Source organism: Microcaecilia unicolor, chromosome 3, assembly GCF_901765095.1.
Source record: "Microcaecilia unicolor chromosome 3, aMicUni1.1, whole genome shotgun sequence".
Lineage (NCBI taxonomy): Eukaryota > Metazoa > Chordata > Amphibia > Gymnophiona > Siphonopidae > Microcaecilia > Microcaecilia unicolor.
The window spans coordinates 386,507,202-386,530,802 of record NC_044033.1 but is presented as its reverse complement, the minus strand read 5'-3'; the positions used below and the strand labels follow the sequence as shown (position 1 = coordinate 386,530,802).

General features: G+C 42.0%; 1 protein-coding gene across 1 annotated transcript in view; it reads left to right on the top strand.

Moving 5' to 3' along the window:
* LOC115467029 (L-gulonolactone oxidase-like) overlaps positions 1-23,601 on the top strand; it is a 212,740-nt gene that overhangs the window by 123,852 nt on the left and 65,287 nt on the right. Inside the window, exon 7 of the mRNA XM_030198676.1 lies at positions 19,367-19,474. Within this exon, the coding sequence (XP_030054536.1) occupies positions 19,367-19,474 (108 nt within the window). The remainder of the gene's footprint in view (positions 1-19,366; positions 19,475-23,601) is intronic.

The window sequence follows — 23,601 nt, the reverse complement described above, 5'->3', positions numbered from 1 at the left end:
ATTAAATTTGCGTTCCAATTAATGGACAGTTTTTATGTATATGTAATGAATAAGAGGTAGATTAATTTTATTGTAACTGGTATCTTTTGTAATAAATTATGTGATTTGTCCCTAGGGAGGGAGTCTCAGCTGCATAGCAGCAACACCTAATGGCCAGACTCAAAAGGAAAGGAATAGCTTGCAAGTCTGCACAGTTTTGAAATAAGGGACACAAAAATTCCACTGAAAAAAGCTGTACAGTCAGAATCACATTCAAATAACTTTACTGGCATAACAATGTTACATATGTGGCCAAATTAATACATTTAGAGCAGTAGTTCTCAACCATAGTCCTTGGGACACCAAGCCAGTAAGGTTTTAAGGATATCCATAATGAATACACATGAGATAGATTTGCATAGAATGGAGGTAGTGCATGCAAATTTATCTCATTTATGTTCATTGTGGATATCCTGATTGGCTGGATGTGCTTAGAGGACTGGGTTGAGAACCCCTGATTTAAGAACTTAGTAACAGATCGCCTAGATTAAGAGGATAAGAAGGTGCCTAATTTAGTATGTTTTATAAAGACACATAGGTGGCTAGGGTGCTTATTTTAGAAGCACTATTCATGTTCTAGAGGTCAATAAACCTGCATTTAGATGTCCATAGTGCAACAGTGTATGAACGTCTAAATCCCGATTTTACAAAGCTAGGATATGAACATCTAAAACTGAAGAATGTCCATATAGCAAAGGAGTGTGATCTGGGCACTTTGTGGACATGGCCATTTATACCTGTCAGCTCCCTACCGTGACTGCTCTAGGTCCGGTGCACTTCTCTTCTCCAGGGTCGCTGTTCGCGGTTCCGAAGGGGTACTGGCATCAATCTTACAGACTTGCAGTGATAACGTCTTTCCGCATCCATGCACGCCCTGCCCTTGGGGAACGTGCACATACAGCAATTCTTGTTTCAGAGTGGAAAGCAGTACGTCAGAGGAGGGGTGTGCCCACGCGTCATTGGGGCTTAGCACTTTTTAAAGAAAACTCATTCCCGCTTCCAGTGTCTTCACAACAAGCAAGCCTTGTTCCTGAATACTTTGTTCCTGAGAGCCTTGCTTCTGAGAACCTTGTTCCTGAGGACCTTACTCCTGAGAGCCCTGCTCCTGTGAAACCTGTTCCTGAGGGCCTTGCTCCTGTGAACCCTATTCTGGAGGGCCTTGCTCTTGTTCCTGGTTCATGTCAAACCGAGCCTTGTTTCTGGTTCCTGTCAAACCAAGCCTTGTTTCTGGTTCCTGTCAAACCGAGCCTTGTTCCTGGTTCCTGTCAAACCGAGCCTTGTTCCTGGTTCCTGCTAAAGCTGAGCCTTTTTCCTGGTTCTTGTAAGCCGAGCCTCACTCCTGGATCTTGCCAGAGCTGAGCCTTGCTCCTGGCTCCTGCCAGATCCTTGCTCCTGAGATCCTACCTGGTCTATATCTAGAGTTCCAGCCTGCCAGCTCCATGTTATTGCCTCCTTTTGTGGACCTTGGGTGGTAATCTGTCTGCCACAGTTGGACTTGCGGCTATGGCCCAAGAGCTCACTACCTCAAAACATAACATTACCCCATTACAGAAGGGGAATGAATATCTGTGTCCCAACTGATGAAGATTAGGATCTAGACCTGCTACCCAGGATATCTAAATACTCCTATTGAGCAGCGCTCAGATGGAGAGATTAGGGAAGTTCACCTTCTTAATCCCTGAAAGCAAAACTCGCAAGGGAAGCAGGGCTTTTTGACAGCTTCAGGAAAAATAAACATTTATGTTTCTAAAATGGCTAACAACTATTTATGTGACCATTTCAGAACATGAATGTCCATGCGCTGCCTCAGGGGGGACATTCATGTTCCAGCTTTGCCCTGTAGGTATTTTAGATGTCCATTTTTCTAAACAGGACATTCCTGCCACACATAGCTGGTGCTTTGATTTCTACTTCTCCAAGTATTTTAGAACAGGCTCAATGTCGGCAGATCCTGTTCTAAGATACTAGCGGAACTTGAGATGTCCTGACCTACATGTCTCAAGTCTCATTGGTGCATCCTTTCTAAAATGGTGCTTTACGTGCCAATAAGCTAAGTGTCACTGAAATTTTGCTGCTTTCAATTGAAGTTGATTGAGTACCTTTTTTGAACCATGGTTTGTATGAAAAGTAATCTTATAGAGGTGAGATTGGTGGAATGCCCCTTTTAAAAAGAGACCCCTGCTGTTAAAATATGTTGCTCTGAATGGTGACCTAGTTCTGTTTATCAAAAGAGCTCTGGATGCTTACATCCAACAGAAGACTGCAAGACTGCTACTAATCATTTCTATTGCACTATTAGACATAGCGCTGTACACATTATATGCAGGTAGTTTTTCTGTCACAAGGAGCTACAGTGGAACTTTAACCCAGTTTGCCAGGATTAAAGGCCGTAGCACTAACCATTAGGCTACTGCTCCCCAACTGCTCAGTAAAACTGTTTGGGGGAGAAAAGTAGAAAGGTTATTATTTGGGGGGGGGGGGGGGACTCTTATGTAAGCATGAAACATTTTAAACTATTAGCGAGAATAGGGGATGCTGTAAATTGCATATGAAAAAAAAACACCTAATCTGAAGAGGTCCTTCAATCTTTTTCTTTTTAATCTTTCTCTTCATGTTCCTACGAGATCATTATTGTAATTAGAAATAATGGGAAAATAAACCTCCTTACAGAAATGTATTACCCTTCAGCCTTCATCTCACTGCTGTACATATACAGAGAATGCAATTTATTTTCCTGGATAATCAGCTTTGAATAATTATGATAAGATTACCAGTAAATTCAGGGAATTATTTAAATATGTACAAGCAAACCCATTGCAAGCAAGACATTTTACAAAATTTAAAAAGCACAAAAGCTACATCAACTAAAGAAATGTACTGTGATCTTTCAAATGGTACCATTCCATCTTATATCAGGATCTTGAATAATTATTAATATTATTACTAACACAGGGGCTCTTTTATTAAAGGCTTGCTGCGCACCAATCCGGAACTACCACCAGGCTATCTACATAGTGGTAATCAGGCAGCGCCATGCACTGCCAGGTTAGTGCGGGAGCCATTACCGCCACTTCAATGGGTGGCAGTAAGTGCTTCCCCCTCCCCCGAAATGGCTGCATGGCAAGTGGTTCACTTACCGCATGGCCACTGCTTGTCCTCAGAAAAAGATAACCTTTTACTCGCTGCAGTAAAAGGGGCCCTCAGGCTGACGCTGTTACCGCAGTTAGTAAAAGGACGCCACAGTGGCTTACAGCCCGCTTTTTACTACACTAGTTCAAAGCGGATTACAAAAGACTTGAATAGCCATTTGGTGTGATACTTACAGAAAAGCAAATCCACAGTCTATTACATGACAGGAAAACATTTTGTAAAAAGAAAAGTCTTCAGAACAAAATGGCAGGTAATCAGTTAAATTCCTCAAAGAAGCTAGAAGATTATTGGAAGATTATTCTGACTAAAAGCTGTCTGATAGCCAAATACAGAAGTCAGTGATTTGAATGTATGACCCATTCGGGCTAAGGGATCATAAGTAGTACAAGTTATATACCTTTTGTCAAAGCTAATTTGCATAGTTTAGACAGGTGGCCTAGATCCGCCAACTCTCCACCCAAACCTTGCCCTTCCTGTCTCTTTTAATGATGTCACTGGTAGTGATGTCATAGCCCTACTTCAAACCCTGCCTCTTTTGCATAACTCTGCCTTGAACACTGCCTATTTTTGGTAACATCACCAGAAGTGACATAACTCCAACAAGGCCACACCCCTTTTCAGGATGGTGGTGAATAGTGGATGCCCCTATAGGCACTTCCTATTTCACACTATTCACCACCATCTTGGATGATTCATTTAATGTGGATTGACATCAATTGATTCTGATTAGCTGGCGTCACCGGAAGTAGGCATGGCCACCAAAATATGCAAATTAGCTATTACAAAAGGTACATAACTTGTACAACTATCATATGCTTGTTCTCAATTCCAATAAAACAACTGCTTGTTAATAGGACACCATAGGCCCCTCCCCCTTTCCAGTTCTGTGGGACTCTCCAGTCCAAGCAGTGACTTCTTTCAGGTTCTTGAGTGTTATTTTTGACTCATAATTGTCTTTCAAGGAGCAAGTTTCTTCAGTTATACAGTCTGGCTTCCTAGTTCTTAGATAACTCCGCTCATTCTGACACGTGTTTGAATTTGAATTCTTACATTCATTTCTTCTCACACTTTTAGTTTCATGTTTAGATTATTGTAACATTTTCTTTACAGGGATTCCACAATATTAGATCAAGTGATTGCAGCTACTGCAGAATACAGCAATCAGATTTCTTTGTAGAGTCCATAAGTTTGATTACATCTCCCCTATATTCAAGAAGTTACAATTGCTACCTATTTGTTACCACTTTCAGTTTAAGATCCTGGCCCTGACTCCATTGTGTTCTCTCTTACTTGTCCATACTAATCTCCTTATGTCCCAGGTCATTCACTTCAGTCATTACATAAATAACGTCCAATTCTTCCTCTTCTCATGCTCACTTGGAATTTTATCACTTTGCTTTCTTTTTTTGTCTTTGCTTCTCCAGTCCTCCGGGACCACTCCAGACTCTAAGGAGGTATTGAAGAAGTCAGACAGTGGAGCCACCAGAACTTCTCCGAGTTCCTTGAGTACCCTTGGATGTATACCATCAGGCCCCATCACTTTGGCCAGCTCCTCATTTATCTGTGAATGCAGAACAGAAATAATTGTTCAGCAGTTCAGCTTTACCCTTATCAGCTTCTGCATATTCCTCCCCCTCAGCCTTGAGGCTCACAATGCTATTGTGGCACTTCTCCCAATTTTACCATATCGGCTGTCTTTTCCTCCATTTGCCTTTTCGCTTTCCTGACAGCTTTTTCAGCTTTGCTTAGCTTTTCCAGGTATTTTTGTCTGTCTTCCTCTTTCTGAGTCATCTTGTAATGTATGAAGGTTAACCTATTTTCCCTTACCTTTTCAGCTACTATGTTTGAGAACCAGAGCAGCCTTCTTTTCCTCTTACTTTTATGTAATTTTTCTAACATAAAGGTTTGTCGCCATTAAAATAGTTCCTTTTAGTTTCACCCACTGATGTTTTACTTCCTTCAGCTGTTCTCATCCAACTAACTCTTCCTTGTGAAATTCCCCCATCTCAGCAAAGTTAGTTCTTTTGAAATCTAGGACCTTCAATCTTGAATAAGCCTTCACCTCCTGTGTCTTAATATTAAACCACACCATCTGGTGGTCACTAGATGTCAAATGATTTCCCACTGTAAAATTGGAAACATTCTCCCTGTTTCTAGGCACCTGATCTAGAATTGCTCCATCCCACGTTGGTTCTGTTACCCACTGCTGGAATAATTCTTCCTGTAGAGAATCTAAGATCCCTTTGCTTCTAGATGATCCCACATCAGGGATTCCCCATTCAACGTCAGGCAAATTAAAGTTACCTATTGGTAGTACTTCCCCTTTTGTAGCTATCTTGTGAATGTCTTCAATTAAGTCTCTGTCCTTTTCATCTGAATGTGAGGGTGTAAATACATTTTCCTTTCCCTCTTACTAGTTTAACCCAAAGTGCTTCTTCTTTACCCGTATGTCCTGCAATTCTGTCACTTTAATATTATTCTTAATAACTAATGCCACTCCTCCACCCTTTTTTCTTACCCTGCCCTTCCTTAATAGATTATAGCCAGGTATAACTATGTCCCAGTCATGGTCCTGCTTGACAACCACTAAATCTAAATTGGCTTCTATCATTATAGCCTCTACATCTAGAAATGTATTACCCATACTACAGGCATTGGTATACAAGGCTCTCCAGATTTTACTCTTTTTTCCATGTTCTAAAAAGATATTTGATGTCTTGCCCTTCTGAGGGTTATTAATGACCTTGGGGCTTCTCTCACCCATCCCCAGCCAATTTAGTTTTGCCAGACTTTTGCCAGTCTGTTACAAAAGACACTTCATCCCTTCCTTGATAAATCGATACAAGTACTGCTCAGTAGCTCTTGGAAAATCATCCCATGGTCAAGGAAACCAAAGCGCTCATGTTAGCACCATCCACGCAGACACACATTCAGCTCCAGGATGCGAGCTTCCCTCATCCAGCCTTTACCTTGAACAGGAAGGATCGATGAGAAAACTGCCTCTTCACTTAGGTGCTCCACCCTCTGACTTGGAGCCATGACATCCTGCTTGGTATGTTCAGTTGGATAACTAGCAATATCATTTGTGCCAACATGGACGAGCATCATAGGATAGTGGTCTGTAGGCTTGATGAGTCTTGGCAAACCTTTTGTTTAATCTCAAATCTTGGCACCAGGCAGACAATACACCTTCCTAGACATCATGTGTGATCGGCAGATGGGTGCTTCTGTACCCCTCAGTATGAGATTACGGGTCTAGAAAAAAGAGGAGAAAAGGAACAAGGTGTATTTTTTTTTATCTCTTGTAGAGGTTGTATTGTCCTGTAGGGAGAGAACTCAAGGAGGAGTCTCTTGTCTCCCAGAAGTTCATGACTTTGTGAGAAGGCAGTAGTCAACCTGCTAGTTCCTAAAATGTGTATTTGTTGTGATGAAAAGAAGCCTGAGAAGGAAGGATCCTATAGAGATGCCATTTATTTTCATGATGTTCAAAAGTGGATTCTTTTGAAGTTATTGGAGAATATTTCTTATGTGAAGGGTCCTGTCAGGTGGTGCTATGAACAGCATCAAACAGTAGTCCCTGATGTAGGTAAGGCTGCCAAACTATGTTGGGCTGGTGAAAAGTATTTATAGACTAGGGGGCACTCAAATAAGTTACATAGAAATACTTTTAAAACAAATGGGAGGAAATATTTTTTCACTCAACGAATAGTTAAGCTCTGGAACTGTTTGCCAAAGGATGTAGTAATGGCGGATAGTATATCTGGCTTTAAAAAAAGGTTTGGACAAGTTTGTGGAGGAAAAGTCCATAGTCTGCTATTAAGACACACATGGGGGAAGCCACTGCTTGCCCTGGGATTGGTAGCATGGAACGTTGATACTATCTGGGTTTCTGCCAGGTACTTGTGACCTGGATTGTCTACCGTCGGAAACAGGATATTGGACTAGATAGACCATAGGTCTGACCCAGTGTGGCTATTCTTTTGACTTCAGCATATTTACCACCCCAATCAGACTTTTTAAAGCTTTGTATTTAATGTAAATTAATAAAGAGTAAAAAGAAGACCTACCAGTTCTGTGACTATCTCCACTGTTCTTGTTTGTTTTTATTATTTGTTTACCTGTTAGGCTTGCTTGGGTCATTTTTTTTTTTCATTGAAGCCTTATATTTTTACCTTTGTTTCTACTTTTCATTTATGCTGCTTTGAACTTTGGGAAAAGGAGTCCATACATGTAAAATTCCATTCATGATTTATGATTGCAAATTACTAATAATGGAATATCTTTTATACAAATGAACAGGTAGCTAAGCAACACATTGAAAAATGTAGGATGTTACACTTTCTGTTCAGCTTTGGCCAGGCTCATGTGCTGTTTTCACATTACACAGTGTTTGTGGTTTGAAGATTCCATCAAAATAACTAAATAAAACATTTTAAACTAAGAAATGAATCAGATAACACTTTAGCATTGGACTTTAGAGAATACCAAATCCCATTAGACTGGAGATAATGCCAGTACAGGAATACATTATGGGGTTTTAACAACATCAGAGCAGCTGCAGCATACAATCTCCTAGACTGCAAGACAGGATGTTTATCATTGACTAATCTGGTATTGATCAGCCAACTTTTCCTGGCCATTATTTCTGAAGGCTTTAGAAAACAATAAAACATTACTAAAGTATCATGCACATTTACATTTATTTTGCATTCATCTGAATTCCACATTTCTGACTTAGTTTTCACTCAGCAGAGTGATATTGACACAACAGTAGGGTTCAGTCAGAAGCTAGGGATTTACATTTAGATTATTCCTTTTATTGACAATTTGCATAGCGTGGGTCCTTATTTCCAGCAAGATCCTGGCTGCTGATTAGCAGGTCAAAGAGTTTTGTAATGCTACACCCCCTACAGTGGGGGCTTGAGTGATTGACTGTTTCATCAGGGATTATCTCACTGTGCCTCCCACTCTAATCACAGGGTTCTCTGGTTTCTGCTGGGGAATAGTGCAAGATTTTGTAATGCAGTATAACGCACGAAAACTGTGATATATAATGAACACTGTATTTGTTTGATATAAAATGGAACAGAGTCAGCTAATCAACTGAATGTTCTGGCAGGCTATATCAGAAGGAAGAAAGGCAGTAGAACTTCAAAGATGAAACAAATAGCCTCCTGCACACACACAATTTCTGTCTGTTCTGTAGACTCAGATTAGTACTCCTTTGCTGATAGAATCTATTTCAGCACTTCCCAAAGTTTTTTTGGGCCACAACCATGGCAGTGATGGCATGTCAAAATGATGTGCCTGTGTAGTTCTGGGGCGGGTTGTGACCCCAAATGCAGCGTGTTCGACCCCATTTGGGGTCATGACCTACAGTTTATGAAGCACTGGTCTATTTCGTTCTTTCCAACAGGATAAGAATGCCTGACTGAGGGCGAAATAACTCTTTGAAATTGTATTGGAAGAGAACAATATTTGGCATGGGAGGAAAACCAGTGAAACTATTACTACTACTACTTAACATTTCTAAAGCGCTACTAGGGTTACGCAGCGCTGTACAATTTAACAAAGAAGGACAGTCCCTGCTCAAAGGAGCTTACAATCTAATGGACAAAATGTGCAGACAATCAAATTGAAAAGATGGATTAAGTTTGAAAATGGACCAGTTTAGATTAAGGGTTCCAGAGAAATAGCTCCCCCCCACTCTCCCACCACCACCAAAATAAAAAAGGCCCAGTGCATTGCCATAGAAGTTGTTCCAGCTTCTGCAGTACAGAAAGTTTGATACAATGAAGCATAGAAGTTAGAGGATTTCTCCTTCAAATTGCCTCTCTCTTCAGAACTGTGTCAGAAATAAAGAGCCAACACATTCAATAATACAACATCCGCCCTCCCCCACATAGCCACACAGATACTGACACCCTTTCACAGGGATCAGAGATGAGCTGCTTCTGTTTATTTATTTATTGGGATTTATTAACCGCCTTTATGAAGAGATTCACCCAAGGCAGTGTACAGCAGGTACAGTTTAACATAAAACTTACAATTTTATTAACAACATAATAGTAAAATAACCAAGAATAAACATAAATACAATAAATGAGTTAAACTTGAAAACAGTAAATTGAAACCTAACAGAACTACCGTGAAACAGTATCAAAATATACATATTTAACGGCAGTGGACTTTAAATACCAGAGATATAATGCAATGTTAACATAATACTAATGATACATCTAATAAGCATGCATTAGAGCATTCAACTAACATTTATTTTTATTTTATTACATTTGTACCCCGCGCTTTCCCACTCTTGGCAGGCTCAATGCGGCTTACATGGGGCAATGGAGGGTTAAGTGACTTGCCCAGAGTCACAAGGAGCTGCCTGTGCTGGGAATCGAACTCAGTTCCTCAGTTCCCCAGGACCAAAGTCCACCACCCTAACCACTAGGCCACTCCTCCACTAGTTAGAGGAGTGGCCTAGTGATATGATGCTAAATAGTTTCTACGATATGGCTTAACATATAGCTGAGGGACCAAGAGCAGATATATGGTAGGAGCAAGATGCGTGGTACGGAGTCAGTTGGGATGATTTGATGGTTTGTTAAACTCAAGGTAAGTTCATTGTATAGTTAAGCAAGAAATAAGGAACTGATCTAAGTTACAGTATATGTAGCAAGGTAGTCCAGGTGTTGAATGGGTTTATAGTCAGTCACCCTTAGTGACTAAGTATAGTGATTCTAATGTATATTTATTTTCTTTGTCGAAGAATTCTGCTGTGAAAAATACTGGCTGCATCTTATTTTTCTTTTTCGTTGTTATGTGCACTGCTAACTAACATCTGTTGCTGTGGGCAGGGCCAGATTATGACATTGAAAAACTAGGCATTTGCCCAGGATCTAAAAAGGCAACTCTATAACTGAGACACCCACAGTTATGCACCCCCTTGCATGCGTAAATGTATACAATACTAGCACTTACCTAAACACTTACCTGCAAATCAGAGTGGAGGAGTGGTCTAGTGGTTAGAGCACTGGTCTTGCAATCCAGAGGTAGCTGGTTCAAATCTTGCTGCGGCTTGTGATTTTGGGCAAGTCACTTAACCCTCTGTTGTCTCAGGTACAAACTTAGATTGTGAGCCCTCCTGGGACAGAGAAATATCCACCCTACCTGAATGTAACTCACCTTGAGCTACTACTGAAAAAGGTGTGAGCAAAATCTAAATAAATAAATACACACATCAAATGCCACTTGGTGCACATCCAATACATGCATCCAAAAATAAAAATTATTTTTCGGCCGTGCATATTGGATGTGCTAAAAATGAAATTACCACAAGAGCCACACGCTACCTGGGCGGTAACTCCATTTTGGCGTGCATAGATGCGTATACGGCTTAGTATAAGGGCCCCTCAATTCAAAATCCCTTCTCTCCCCTTACGGAGGCAGTTTTGTGATTGCTAAGGCACATCGTGGTCCTGGCATATTGAAAAGTTGATTGGACAGTTAAGCACCTCAGCATACTCATTAATCGCAAGTGTTCCCTGAACCCTAGTGTTCATACAACATGCTCACATTCAGTTTCATATCCTTACCCTGAACACTCCAGACCCCTCTTTTACCAATAGCAATAAGGAAAACAAACATTGTTATTTTTAAAAAAACTGCTTATTCCACTATAGACAAATACAAAACTCTACAACTTGTATCACAGTAGGGATCATTTCAGTCGCAGTGCAAATTATCACCAAAAATTATAGTAAAATACTCAGTATGTACGTTTGTTAGATGGAAAAACATTTAATAACAAAGATATAGAAAAATGGCTTATTCCTCTTTTGAGGGAGAGAAGGGTTTTGTGGAGGATGGCTCACGTTCTACCATTTCTCTGGGCGGCTTCCTCCTCCTCATCCTTCCATTGTCCATTGCAGATGAAACAGGAGCCTACCCAGGCAAAGCTGGAAGAAAATAAAAGGATATTTAAACACAAAGGAATGTGGCACATCCAACTACACATCAAATGGAAGCATCTTTTCAGCTCCAGATATAGGAATCCTACATACTTCGTGCATAGACTGTAGAACACTAACACTTAGGAGAGGTTGCTACATGTTTGGTACAGTCTGGAGAAAATAAAGAAACTTGGATACAAGGGCTAACAGGTACGCTAAGCAGCATATTGGACACAGACTGCTAAGGCAAGCTGCACAGAAAAGAGAAGAGATACAGCAAAACCCAGTGACTCATATGGTAAGTGCTGCTCACTACATTGCAGTAGGTTCCCCAGGTCAGCTGGGACTAGAGTTGTAGTAATTACAAATGAGTGATGCCTTTACAGGGGGAGCCAAGTTGCATGACCTCCGGGCCAAGGTGGTCACTGTAATGATCCAACTGAATATGCTTATCGGGAGAGGGATAGAAAATAGAAGGAAAAAAGAATCCCTAGATAGTGGCTTATGGTGCCATACTCTAGCCTAGTTCTGAGTGAACTAAACAGAAAGGGATCAGGAGACAGTTGCCAGAAGTAAAAAAAAAAAAAAAAGGAGGGAGCCCAGAAAAAGAACATGCCTTTGTTGATTTATTTATGCACCACAGAGGACTGCATACAAAGCAGAGAAAAAGAATAATATACAACACTCGCAGAATATAAAAGGACGGAATGGGAGGAACATGCCGCGTCTGGAACAGCTGAACCAAATGATATTCAAAGCTATTAAATAGAGGTTTGCAGTCTGTGCCATGTTAGCATACGAGAAGACATATGCTGATACATATACACATGGTGCCACTGGCAGTGCCAGTTATGTATAGAGAAATACCAGCTGGATTTTTTTCTAGTATTCTTGGCCCTCACACTCCAGAAGATGCTTCATCAGTCAGTGGGAAATCTTGCCTCCTTCACTTCTCCACTCTGTATCCAAAAGGTAGGGGGTCCCCTGTTCTGATCCACAGACCACAAGCCAGTCCCTCAAAGGGACCAGGTCATTCTGAAGTATATTAAACAGAAAGGACACTCATCGGCGATCAAAATCCAACAAGTGCAAAGCAAAGTCTTATTCCAATGAAAAGGCTCGCATGCAATCTTCTCATCATGCAGTGTGCCCAACAATGTATACAGTCCCTATGCATCTCACATAGAAAGATACAATACATGATACACCAAATTTACAAGAGTTGGCAGGGGGATACACTAGAATCTTCTTCCAGTCCCAGAGGACCAGCAGCAGCAGGAAGGCGTGTGCATGTCATACAGTGGCAAGGAAACTGGTTACTAGAGCTGTTGCCATAATTTAATGAACCCATAATTGTTGTACTCTTTGCTTATTTTAAACTGCAGGTTTCAAAGAGAGTTCAAGAAAAGTGCATGGCACAGGCAATTCTTGACCTCAAGATGTGACCATTTGGTTGTATATGCGTACCTCTTTAGAGCAATGACCAGAGGTGTGTGGAACATCCTAGCCTAGAAGCCAAGACGGCAAGGTACTTGCAAAAGTGAGATGATTGAAGGAAGATCTGTCTCTTTTATTGCATGATTACTGTTGATAAAGGAGGGATGATGCGGTGATGGAACACTTATAGGGTGTTTGCCTTGGAAAATTCAGGGTTTGAACCCAAGAAAATAACACCTGCTTTGCAACAGGGACAAAGTCTGTGGTTGAAAACACATACATGTCTTTCAAAATGAAATCCATGGGTTTGTCAGCCAGTTTTCTCCCGATTTTATTTTTTTTGGGGGGGGGGGAGGGGGTTCTTTTGAAAATATGCTCATAGGCCCTGCATGGCATTTTAAAATTGTCCCTAATAGTCTCGCTAACATCCAAATTACCACCATTTAGCCATCCTCTGTTCCAGCTTCAATGATATTTTCAGCAAACCAGCTCTCTTTGTTAGTTGGAATAGTTGCAGATTTATTAATGAAAGTGAAAGTTTCATAGTAACCCTTGTAAGTCTATGTGCTTTGAAAATGAGCCTCGTAGTAAATCAAGAACAATCCCCCCTCAAAACTTATAGAAAAAGTAATGTAGCTGCTGCTGTCTCCTCCATGCCCAGGCCCAGACTTTTAGCCCTTCCTCTGTTAGAGTGCACCGACTGCCAGGTAGATTTTCCAGGCTTTGCACGAGATATTTTCTGGGGGGGGGGGGGGGGGGGTATTTTCACTTGCAGATCCAAGCACTCAAGTGTAACCAAAGCCTTTCGCGCTTCCACAACAGTTTGTACCCGGTGAGACTGGCCCCCAACTGTAATCCAAAGTCCAAAGGGATGGAACCACTTGTACTGCAGACCAGTATATTGCAAATACTTAGTCACTTCTCTTAGCTCCCTCCTCTGCTTTAGTCAGAGCCTGGAACACCAACGCTTTACAGTTGTCCCAAAGCACCTCACCCATTGCTCATGCTTTTCTCCAGACTTCTTCTTTGACACTATAATCATGAAAACACACTATAATGTCCTGCCGAGCCACATTTATTTATTTATTTATTGCATTTGTATCCCACATTTTCCCACCTATTTGCGGGTTCATTGTGGCTTACAATACATTGTATTGATGGAAGTACAATCTGTTACAACATAATTATGGTTACATTATGAGGCGTTAAATTAAAACAAGTCTCTGTATCGTTAAAGAGAATAAAACAATGGCAAAGAACAACAAAACAATAGAAGAACACTGGATCCTGATTGGGCAGCAGAGCAATAGCAAGAGATCGTTCGGGTATAATATTTTCTATTTTTTACCTGTAGATTAGGTTTAAGCGTGTAAGATTGCGGGGGATAGAAGTACGGAAGAGGATGTATTGATGCATTGCTAACAGTGTGTGTGGACTTCATGTGTTTTGATCCTTTCGATATATTTTTTCAAAAAGATGGGTCTTTAGTAGTTTGCGGAATTCGGTTAATTCGTGGATCGTTTTCAGATTTCGTGGTAGTTTGTTCCAGAATTGTGTGCTCATATAAGAAAAGGTTGACGCGTGCACCACTTTGTATTTTATGCCTTTGCAGTTAGGGAAGTGGAGGTTTAGGAAGGTTCAGGATGATCTTTTAGCGTTTCTGGGTGGTAGGTCTATTAAGTCAGACATGTAGGCTGGGGCTTCACCATGAATAATTTTGTGGACTAGTGTGCATACTTTAAAAGTGATGCGTTCCTGTATTATTTCTACGCTGGTGACATTCAGATACTGGGCCCATTGTGGCAACTAATGTGGGACCTTAAAAGTTGAAGATGTACTTAGATAAAGTGAATAAGTAAATGGTCATAAGACAAGGGGCTATGTGGACATGTTGGCCAAGTCATCCAGGCAGGATGTGAAACCCTGTTAGATAGGAATTCAATCTCATTGATGATTTGTGTAAGCAGGGGCGGACTGAGTAAAGGTCATTGGGGCTCCCCTGGCCGCTGCCTGACCCCCCACCTCAGCGCTGCCCCCCACCACTGTACTGCTGCCACCGCCTGCCACACTCCACCGCCTTCTCCCACACACTACAGCCCCCCCTACTGCTGCATCTTCTTGGTAGTCTCATGGGTCTCAACAGTCTCACGAGACTGCCACAGGGAATCTTGGCAGCCATTTTTAAAACATGGCAACGACGGGCAGAACAGTGGAAATGAGCAGGAAAGAGTGTTGTTCTTTCCTGCCCCCACAGAGACCACCGGGGTCCTTCAAGGACCCACAGAGGCTCGAAGGACTGTAGTGTGCGACGAGGGAGAGGGGGAGAGAGAGCCTCTGGGCCCTTGGGCACTGTCCAGTTGTCTGAATGGTCAGTCCACCCCTGTGAGTAAGGAATTTGGAGGTGTGGATGGATTCTTCTTTGACTATGGGCTGTCAAGTCTTTGCAGTGTATAAATCTTCTTTTTTGCAGGTGTGCCTGCTGAGGCGATTGTGGTCATATGTGTGCTTAGCCAATTTAGTGACAGTTGTGCAGGCTTTGCTGCTTATGTGGTTAGACTACCGCAATTGATTTATCTAGAATTGCTTCAAACTGTAAAGAAACAGCAGATTTTGTGAAACACTGCAGCCAAGATCTTTGGGGAATTGCACCCATGGGATCATATGCCCACTACGTTAGAATTGCTCCATTGGTTACCTGTTTTCCACATTTGGTTCAGATGGCTTATGATTAAGATTATTTATAAGATGCTGTACAAGATGCATTCAGAGCTTCTAGTGAATACATTAAAATGTTACATGTGCCGGGGAGATGGGAGGAAGGGAATTGTTGGTGATCCAGGACTTGCAGGTGCCCATTAACAAAGGACAGGGGGGAGAGCCTTGTCAATTATGGTACTCTGTTGGTGAAACGCTCTATCTAATGATTTCCAACTTTGTTCTGACTATTCATGGTTTCATAAGTTAGTGAAAGCTTGGCTTTTAAATTTGAATTAATGGAGCAGGATTTTGAGATGCCTTTTTGACTGATCTGCTTTTGTTAAGATTCAGAATTTTGATAGTAAGACATTTTTATATGATTGCATAGTGAGGACTTTTATGAGGGGATATGGGAGGATGGATAGAGTACTGTGAATCGCTTTGGGTGTTCTAGGAAAATGATATCTAAATAAATGAATTATCCTGTGGTGACATTAACAAATACTGATGTGATCGGAGAACTTGAAGAATATTTAATACTAGTGAGGAGCCACATAAAACATTTCACTGGATCAAAGATGAGATCCAGATTTAGGGGGATAATCGTACTGGGCGCCCATCTTTAAGGGTGCCCATCTCTAAGGACGCCCCGGTGAAGGGGCGGGGCATCCCGTATTATCAAAACAAGATGGGCGTCCATCTTTTGTTTCGATAATAAAGTCAAGGATGCCCAAATCTCGACATTTAGGTTGACCATCTTGACATTTAGGCCGGCCTTAGAGATGGGCGACCTCGGTTTTCCCCGATAATGGAAACCGAGGATGCCCATCTCAAAAACGACCAAATCCAAGCCATTTGGTCGTGGGAGGAGCCAGCATTCATACTGCACTGCTCCCCTCTCATATGCCAGGACACCAACCGGGCACCCTAGGAGGCACTGCAGTGGACTTCACAAATTGCTCCCAGGTGCATAGCTCCCTTATCTTGGGTGCTGAGCCCCCCCCCCCCCAAAACCCACTCCCCACAACTGTACAACACTACCATAGCCCTTAAAGGGTAACGGGGGGCACCTAAATGTGGGTGCAGTGAGTTTTGGGTGGGTTTTGGAGGGCTCCCATTTACCACCACAAGTGTAACAGGTAGGGGGGGATGGGCTTGGGTCTGCCTGCCTGAAGTGCACTGCAGTACCCACTAAAAACTGCTCCAGGAACCTGCATACTGCTGTGATGGAGCTGGGTATGACATTTGAGGCTGGCATAGAGGCTGGGAAAAATGTTTTTTAATTTGTTTTTTTTGGGTGGGCGGGGGTTGGTGACCACTGGGGGAGTAAGGGGAGGTGATCCTCAATTCCCTCTGGTGGTCATCTGGTCAGTTCAGGCACCTTTTCGAGGCTTGGTCGTGAACAAAAAGGGACCAAGTAAAGTCGGCCAAATGCTCGTCAGGGGCGCCCTTCTTTTTTCCATTATCGGCCGAGGACGCCCATCTCTTAACCACGCCTCCGTCCCGCCTTTGGTACACTGCCAACACGCCCCATTGAACTTTGGTTATCCCCGCGACGGAAAGCAGTTGAGGACGCCCAAAATCGGCTTTCGGTTATGCCGATTTGGGCGCCCTTAGGAGAAGGACGCCCATCTCCCGATTTGTGCCTCTCTCCTTTGAAAATAAGCAGGATTATGACCTCACCTATTAAATTATTTCATTTATCTTGTGCTGATATTGTGAATGTTCTTCCCTTCCATGCTGCCTATTATGGTATCATTCACATTCTGCTGATATTTAGCATATTTCTGTTATGTTAAATGTGTATATTTCTGATACTGTATCATGTTCAGTGGCGTTCCTAGGGGGGCGGTGGGTGCGGTCTGCCCCGGGTGCACGCCGCTGGGGGATGCTGCGTGCGCCTGTCCTCCGTTCGTTCCATGCTTCTTCTCTGCCCTGGAACAGGTTACTTCCTGTTCCGGGGCAGAGAAGCATGGAACGAATGGAGGACAGGCGCGCGCGGCACCCCCCAGCGGCGTGCACTCGGGGGGGGGGTTCCTTCATGGGGGGGTCTGTTCGCCGGGGGTGGTCGCGCTGCATCCGGGGGGACGCTGCACCCGGGGGGCGGGGCGCATCGGTGATCCACCCCGGGTGTCAGCCCCCCTAGGAACGCCACTGATCATGTTAGTCCTATTACTATAATTCAATTTGCCATCTCCAAGTTTACCTTATTGATTGTATTTATGCTTATATTTGGTCATTCTGCTATTGTTATGCTATAAACAAAATTGTACGTTTTATGTCAAGCTGTACCTGCTGTCCACTGTGTTGAGTATATCCCTTCATATTGGTGGTAATAAATCCCAATGAATACTTTAATCAATAAAATGGCCTCGCCAATTGTACAAATAACTCTGATTTCATAACTTCAGGGAAATCCATTTGAGAGACAGTTATAGCAGCAAATTCAGGGGCCCCTGGAACTACCACCAGCCCAATATGGCCTCGAGCGCGAGCCATTTCTGGTGCAACAAAAAATATTTTTGTAATTTTTACCATGGCGCTTACCAGGCAGTAATCATTTTACCACAGGAGCCTTGGTGGCGGTAAGTGCTCCCTGCAGCATGGCTACGTAATAAGAATAATCCTACCGCATGGTCATTTTTTCAGGGGCTTTTTACCTGCAGCAAGAGAGAGGGTCCTGGCGCATGGGAAACACGGCCCCTGCTGCTACCACAGGGCCCTTTTTACCACAGCTTGGTAAAAGGATCCCTCAATTTGTATGTTAAAATCTCCTAAGATCACATAATTAGAAATGTAATCAACATCATGGGCTCAGCAATCATAGATTGAGGAGGTCACTAGATTAAATAGATTAAATAAATGCCCTATATCTGGAATGAAACTAACAAGATTTCACATTCTAGTGTATCATTGACCTGAATTTGGGAGTATACCAACTTAATATTGATTAACATCAATAACCCCCATCACTGAGCTATTATTCAAGGGCAAAATTCATAATTGTAACCAGGAGGGTGTAACTAATTTAAGATCCATACATCACCTTCAAGGATCCACGATTCCATACCTACAAAAGATATCAGAGGCATCTGTAACGAGCAGGTTATAAATAATCTTATATTTAGGGCAGACTGATCAAGCATTAATCAAATAAATATGCAGAGCTTCATGAACAGATTTTTCAGACAGAGGTATTAAAATAAGATTCTACAAATGATGACTATCAGTCATTACAGGAACAGAATTCAATAGCAAATTTTGGGGTCATTTTACTAAGGCACGCCAAAAAATGGCCTTCGCTAGTGTACGTGCGTGTTTTGGATGCGTGCAGGTCCATTTTTCAGCGCATCTGTAAAAAAGGCCTATTTTTTGGCCAAAAATGGACGTGCAGCAAAATAAAAACTGGTGCACCTCCATTTTGGGTCTGAGACCTTACCGCCACCTATTGACTTAGCGGTAAGTTCTCACACGTTAACCGGGCAGTAATCGTAAGCGCGCATACACTGCCAATTACCGCCTGGTTAGAACTACGCATTGGAAAATAAAAAATATTTTCCAAGACGCATATTGGATGCACATAAAAAATGGAATTCCCACTCGGGCCACACGGTATTTCCAAATTGGCGTAAGTTGGACACACATAGGCGCCTACGCAGCTTAGTAAAAGGGCCCATGGTTTCTTAGTACTTACAAAATCCACCACAGGTAGACACAGAAAAAAGTCATACAAAAAAAAAAAAAATTATGCACAAGTGGACATACAAAGACATAGGATAATCCCCTTTGGCATACCCTTTTGATCTCTCATTTAAGAAACATTGGGTGCTGATAACATCATACTGCACGGCTAGATGCATGACCACTCTTCCCGAAGCTGAAAAATTCAGGCAGCACAATTAAAATAAGCAGAAATTGCACTGGAACAGGATATGAAATACGCTCACCTGAACATCTAGTTCTCAGTTAATGTCATCTTATGTTCTTATTAAAGATAGATTTTTCCTGTGCTTTTCTTTAGCTAGTGCCTGTCTTTTGCATGTCTGCACTGAACCTAGTTTAATGTCCTGTTATCACCTTCTTCACAGGTTCTTGACAACCTTGATGAACACTTACAAACTTCGGAATATTTCCGCTTTCTCTGGTTTCCTCATACTGAAAATGTGTATGTTCTCTATCAAGATCCGACTGACAAGGTATCATTTCCATGTCATCCATCTGCAGAAAACTATACTGTAATTTGACCACTGAGTAACACAACCCTTCCATAGAATCAGTGTCATTGTTTGGAAGATTTATTAACACTAGAACTACTACAGGGGTTACCAATCTACTACATTTCTTTGAAGGGGTGAACAAACGTGGATAAAGGTGAACCAGTTGATTTTGTATATCTAGATTTTCAAAAGGCATTTGACAAAGTATGTCATAAAAGACTCCAGCAGAAATTGGAAAGTCATGGAATAGGAGGTAGTGTTCTATTGTGGATTAAAAACTGGTTAAACAATAGAAAACAGAGAGTAGGGTTAAATGGTCAGTATTCTCAATGGAGAAAGGTAGATAGTGGGGTTCTGCAGGGGTCTGTGTTTGGACTGCTGCTTTTTAACATATTTATAAATGATCTAGATATGGGAATAACTAGTGAAGTAATTAAATTTGCTGACGACACAAAGTTAACAATCCTCTTGTGATAGAACAACTTTGAAGTTGTTAAATCACAAGACGATTGTGAAAATTGCAAGATGACCTTGGGAGACTGGGCATCCAAATGGCAGATCACGTTTAATGTGAGCAAGTGCAAAGTGATGCATGTGGGAAAGAGGAACCTGAACTATATAGCTACATGATTCAAGGTTCTGCGTTAGGAGTCACCGACCAGGAAAAGGATCTAGGAATCATCGTTGACGATACTTTGAAACCCTCTGCTCAGTGTGCTGCAGCAGCAAAAAAAAGCAAATAGAATGTTAGGTATCATTAGGAAAGGAATGGAAAATAAAAATGAGGATATTATAATGCCTTTGTATCACTCCATGGTGCGACCGCACCTTGAATACTGTGTTCAATTCTGGTCACCGCATCTCAAAAAAGATAATAGTGGAATTAGAAAAGGTACAGAAAGTGAGGACTTTTATAGATCTTTTTTAAATTTTCTTTCAACAATTGCCAAAATTCTGACAACACTTTGTCACCAGGTTGCTCTGTCACGGCTTCTGCCTCCATTCAGACAGACAGTGTGATCCAAGGCAAGGAACTGGTCCCATGTGAAAATGTCTGTAGGTTGAATTCCTCATGAAACGAGTGGAGGAAATGAGAGAGGAGGTAATGAGGTAGAGAAGCATCAATGAGAATGAGAAATACAAAAAAAAATGAAATGATTCTTGTGATGTCTAGCATCGCCAACAGAGGAGAAGATGAAACTGACCTGAAAGAGGACAACTGGATAAAAGACTCCATCTTCCCTTGAACAGAAACCCTGGAGGTGCAGGATGTGAGAACATCCCAGGAACAGGAGGAACCAGTTGCCAGATCAGTGACTACTAGAAAGTGAAGGGATATGCTGTCTGCCTGGTGCCAAGACTACCGACTATTATTTGATGCTACTCATCCATGCTGACACTAATGATGCTCTTAGGTATCCCTCCAAATGTACCAAAAGTGACATAATTGTTCTCAGAAAAAGGGTGAACCAGATAGGTGCACAGGTGGTCTTGTCAAGCCTTTCTTGTTGAGGGTAAAGGCCAAGGTGGAGATACTCCTATCCTGGAGATGAATGCCTGACTGTGTGAATGGAGTAATCAAGAGGGTTTCAGTTTTCTGGACCCTGTGATGATTTTTCAAAGGGCTGCTAAGCAGAGGTGGCTAATTTACTGAAGAGAGCTTTCATCTAGGAGTGGCAGGGATGGCTAAACAAATCACCCAGGTAAGTAAAAGCCCTCAGATAAGTAAAACAGTAAATTCCTCTATAGAAATGAGAAAAAAATAGTTAACATCTATAAAGTTTGTGTACTAATGCCTGTAGTATAAGCAGTAAGGTTCTGGATGTAGAGACTGATGGTGGAAGCCAACGTGGTTTAGTGGCAGCCACAGAGAAGCATCAGTAAGATATAGTTATATTAGGCTATAATCTATTCAGAAAGAACAGGGTAGGAAAAAAGGGAGGCGGAATGGCACTAAAGTTTAAAGATTATATTAAACCAACAGACCTAAAGCAGCAGGCAGAGGCATTGTGGGTTAATCTGGACAGAGGAAATGAAACATCTTTTTACATTAGTGTGATGTACAGGCCTCCTTCACAGACTGAAGTGGACTGCAATTTCATTGAAGACATTTGCGATATTGCTGTGAAAGGGGAAGCACTGTAGATACGTGATTTCAATATGCCAGTTGGTGATTGGGATCTTCCTGATGCAGTGTAGCGCTATAGAAATGCTAAATAGTAGTAGTAGTAGTAGTAGTGTCATCTAGAAGTAGGGAAGTCCTACCAGGAGAGCTGTTCTAACAACTTGTAATGGAACCCTTGCCAGCAGGACATACTGGACCTGGTGCTTACAAATGGAGAAAGTGACCACCAGATGATGTGGTTCAATATTAGGACATACATTGAGAGGGTTCATTGAAAAGTGAGAGTGTTAAGACTTGAGGAAAACTAACTGTGTCAAGATGGGGGAATACCTCAAGGTATTAGTTGGATTGGAACATCTAGGGGAAATGTAAATTCAGGGGGTAAAACTGAAAGGAGCTATTTTAAAAGAAAGTACATAAAAATACTGTAAGAGGAAAAGGTGGTCATTATGGTTCGTAAAGGAAGTAGCTGAAAAGTTAAGGAAAAAGAGGTTAGTGTTCATAAACAACATATCACAGATAAAAAAAGTAAGACAAGCAACAGTATCTGGAAAAGCTAAGGACAGCTAGTAAAGTATTCAGGAACGCAGAGAAGCTCATTCTGCCTTGCTTCACCCTATGCCTGGAACAATCTTCCTTTACCCATATGCCATGCCCCCTCCCTACCCATCTTGAAATCTCTGCTTAAAACTCACCTCTTCAATGCTGCCTTCGGTGCCTAACCGCTCGAGATAGATAGAATGCCCCAATCTATCCACCCTATCAGATTAACTGTTCACTCGTCCTCTAGATTGTTCACTTGTCTTTAGATTGTTCTCTTGTCTTTAGATTGTAAGCTCTTTGAGCAGGGACCGTCCTTCTATGTTTAAATTGTACAGCGCTGCGTAACCCTAGCAGTGCTTTAGAAATGCTAGTTAGTAGTAGTAGTAAATAGAAAATAAGTAGCTAATACAGTAAAACTTGGAAAAATGACTTTTTAGATATATTAGCAATAGAAGGAAGTAACATGTTAATATAGGCCTCTGGGACCAAATCCCCCTTTCCCATCTAGACATCACTGGGGTAAATGAAAGGCCTCGCACATAATATAAGGCCTGCAGAAGGAGGGAGCCAGTTTCCCTCCTTCTGGCATCTGTGCCAGATCCAAAATGGCTTCAATGAAATGTTAACCTATATACCAAGCAACTGGCTAACTCTTGCCAGATAAAATTTTAAAGAAATGTTTGGAGACTAGTTAGAGTTTCAGACCAGTAGTATGAGCTGGAGGGTCATGGGCTGAAAGGCCTGTTGCAGCTTCAGTGGGTGAGAGGGAGGTCACGTTCATGACTGTGTTCTAGCACTTCTTGGGGTAAATGGGGAGGGTCATATCTCTTGTCTCCACCTCCTCCTCTACCTCTTCCTGCTATTGCCCCACTCAGCAGGGTCAGCATAATGCGGTAAGTGTGGTAAGCATGGCATGAGGACGCTGACCTCTGGAGTGCGCCACAAGCCATGCTTACCGGAAACTCCCAGTCCCAGCCCAGGCCCCCAATCCCTACCTGCCCACCCTCAGCTCCCTCACCAGCCCCCTTCTCGTTTCTGCTGCCCTGCATTTTTTAAATCTTTGAATTGGCAGCATCAGCATCTGTGAAGGAAGCAGGCTGCCTCAGGCTTTCCCTCACTGTGCCCCACCCTCCTCTGATGTAACTTCCTGTTTCCGTGAGGGCGGGGCAGAGAGGGAAGACCCGAGGCAACCTGCTTCCTTCACAGACGCTGGCACTCACGATTTGGGGCACAGTGATTGATGGATTCCTAAAATGTTGCATCAGAGAATTCAGTACTTTTTTCCTTTATTTTGATACAAATGTTTGGTCATTTCTTGGAATCTTCATATGTACATATATAACTTAGCTTAAATTAGGGCTGAGATGTAGTATTTAAAGATTTTAAGTCCTTTATTCTGTACATACCAGTTGAATTTACCCAATGCTTTAATTTGTTT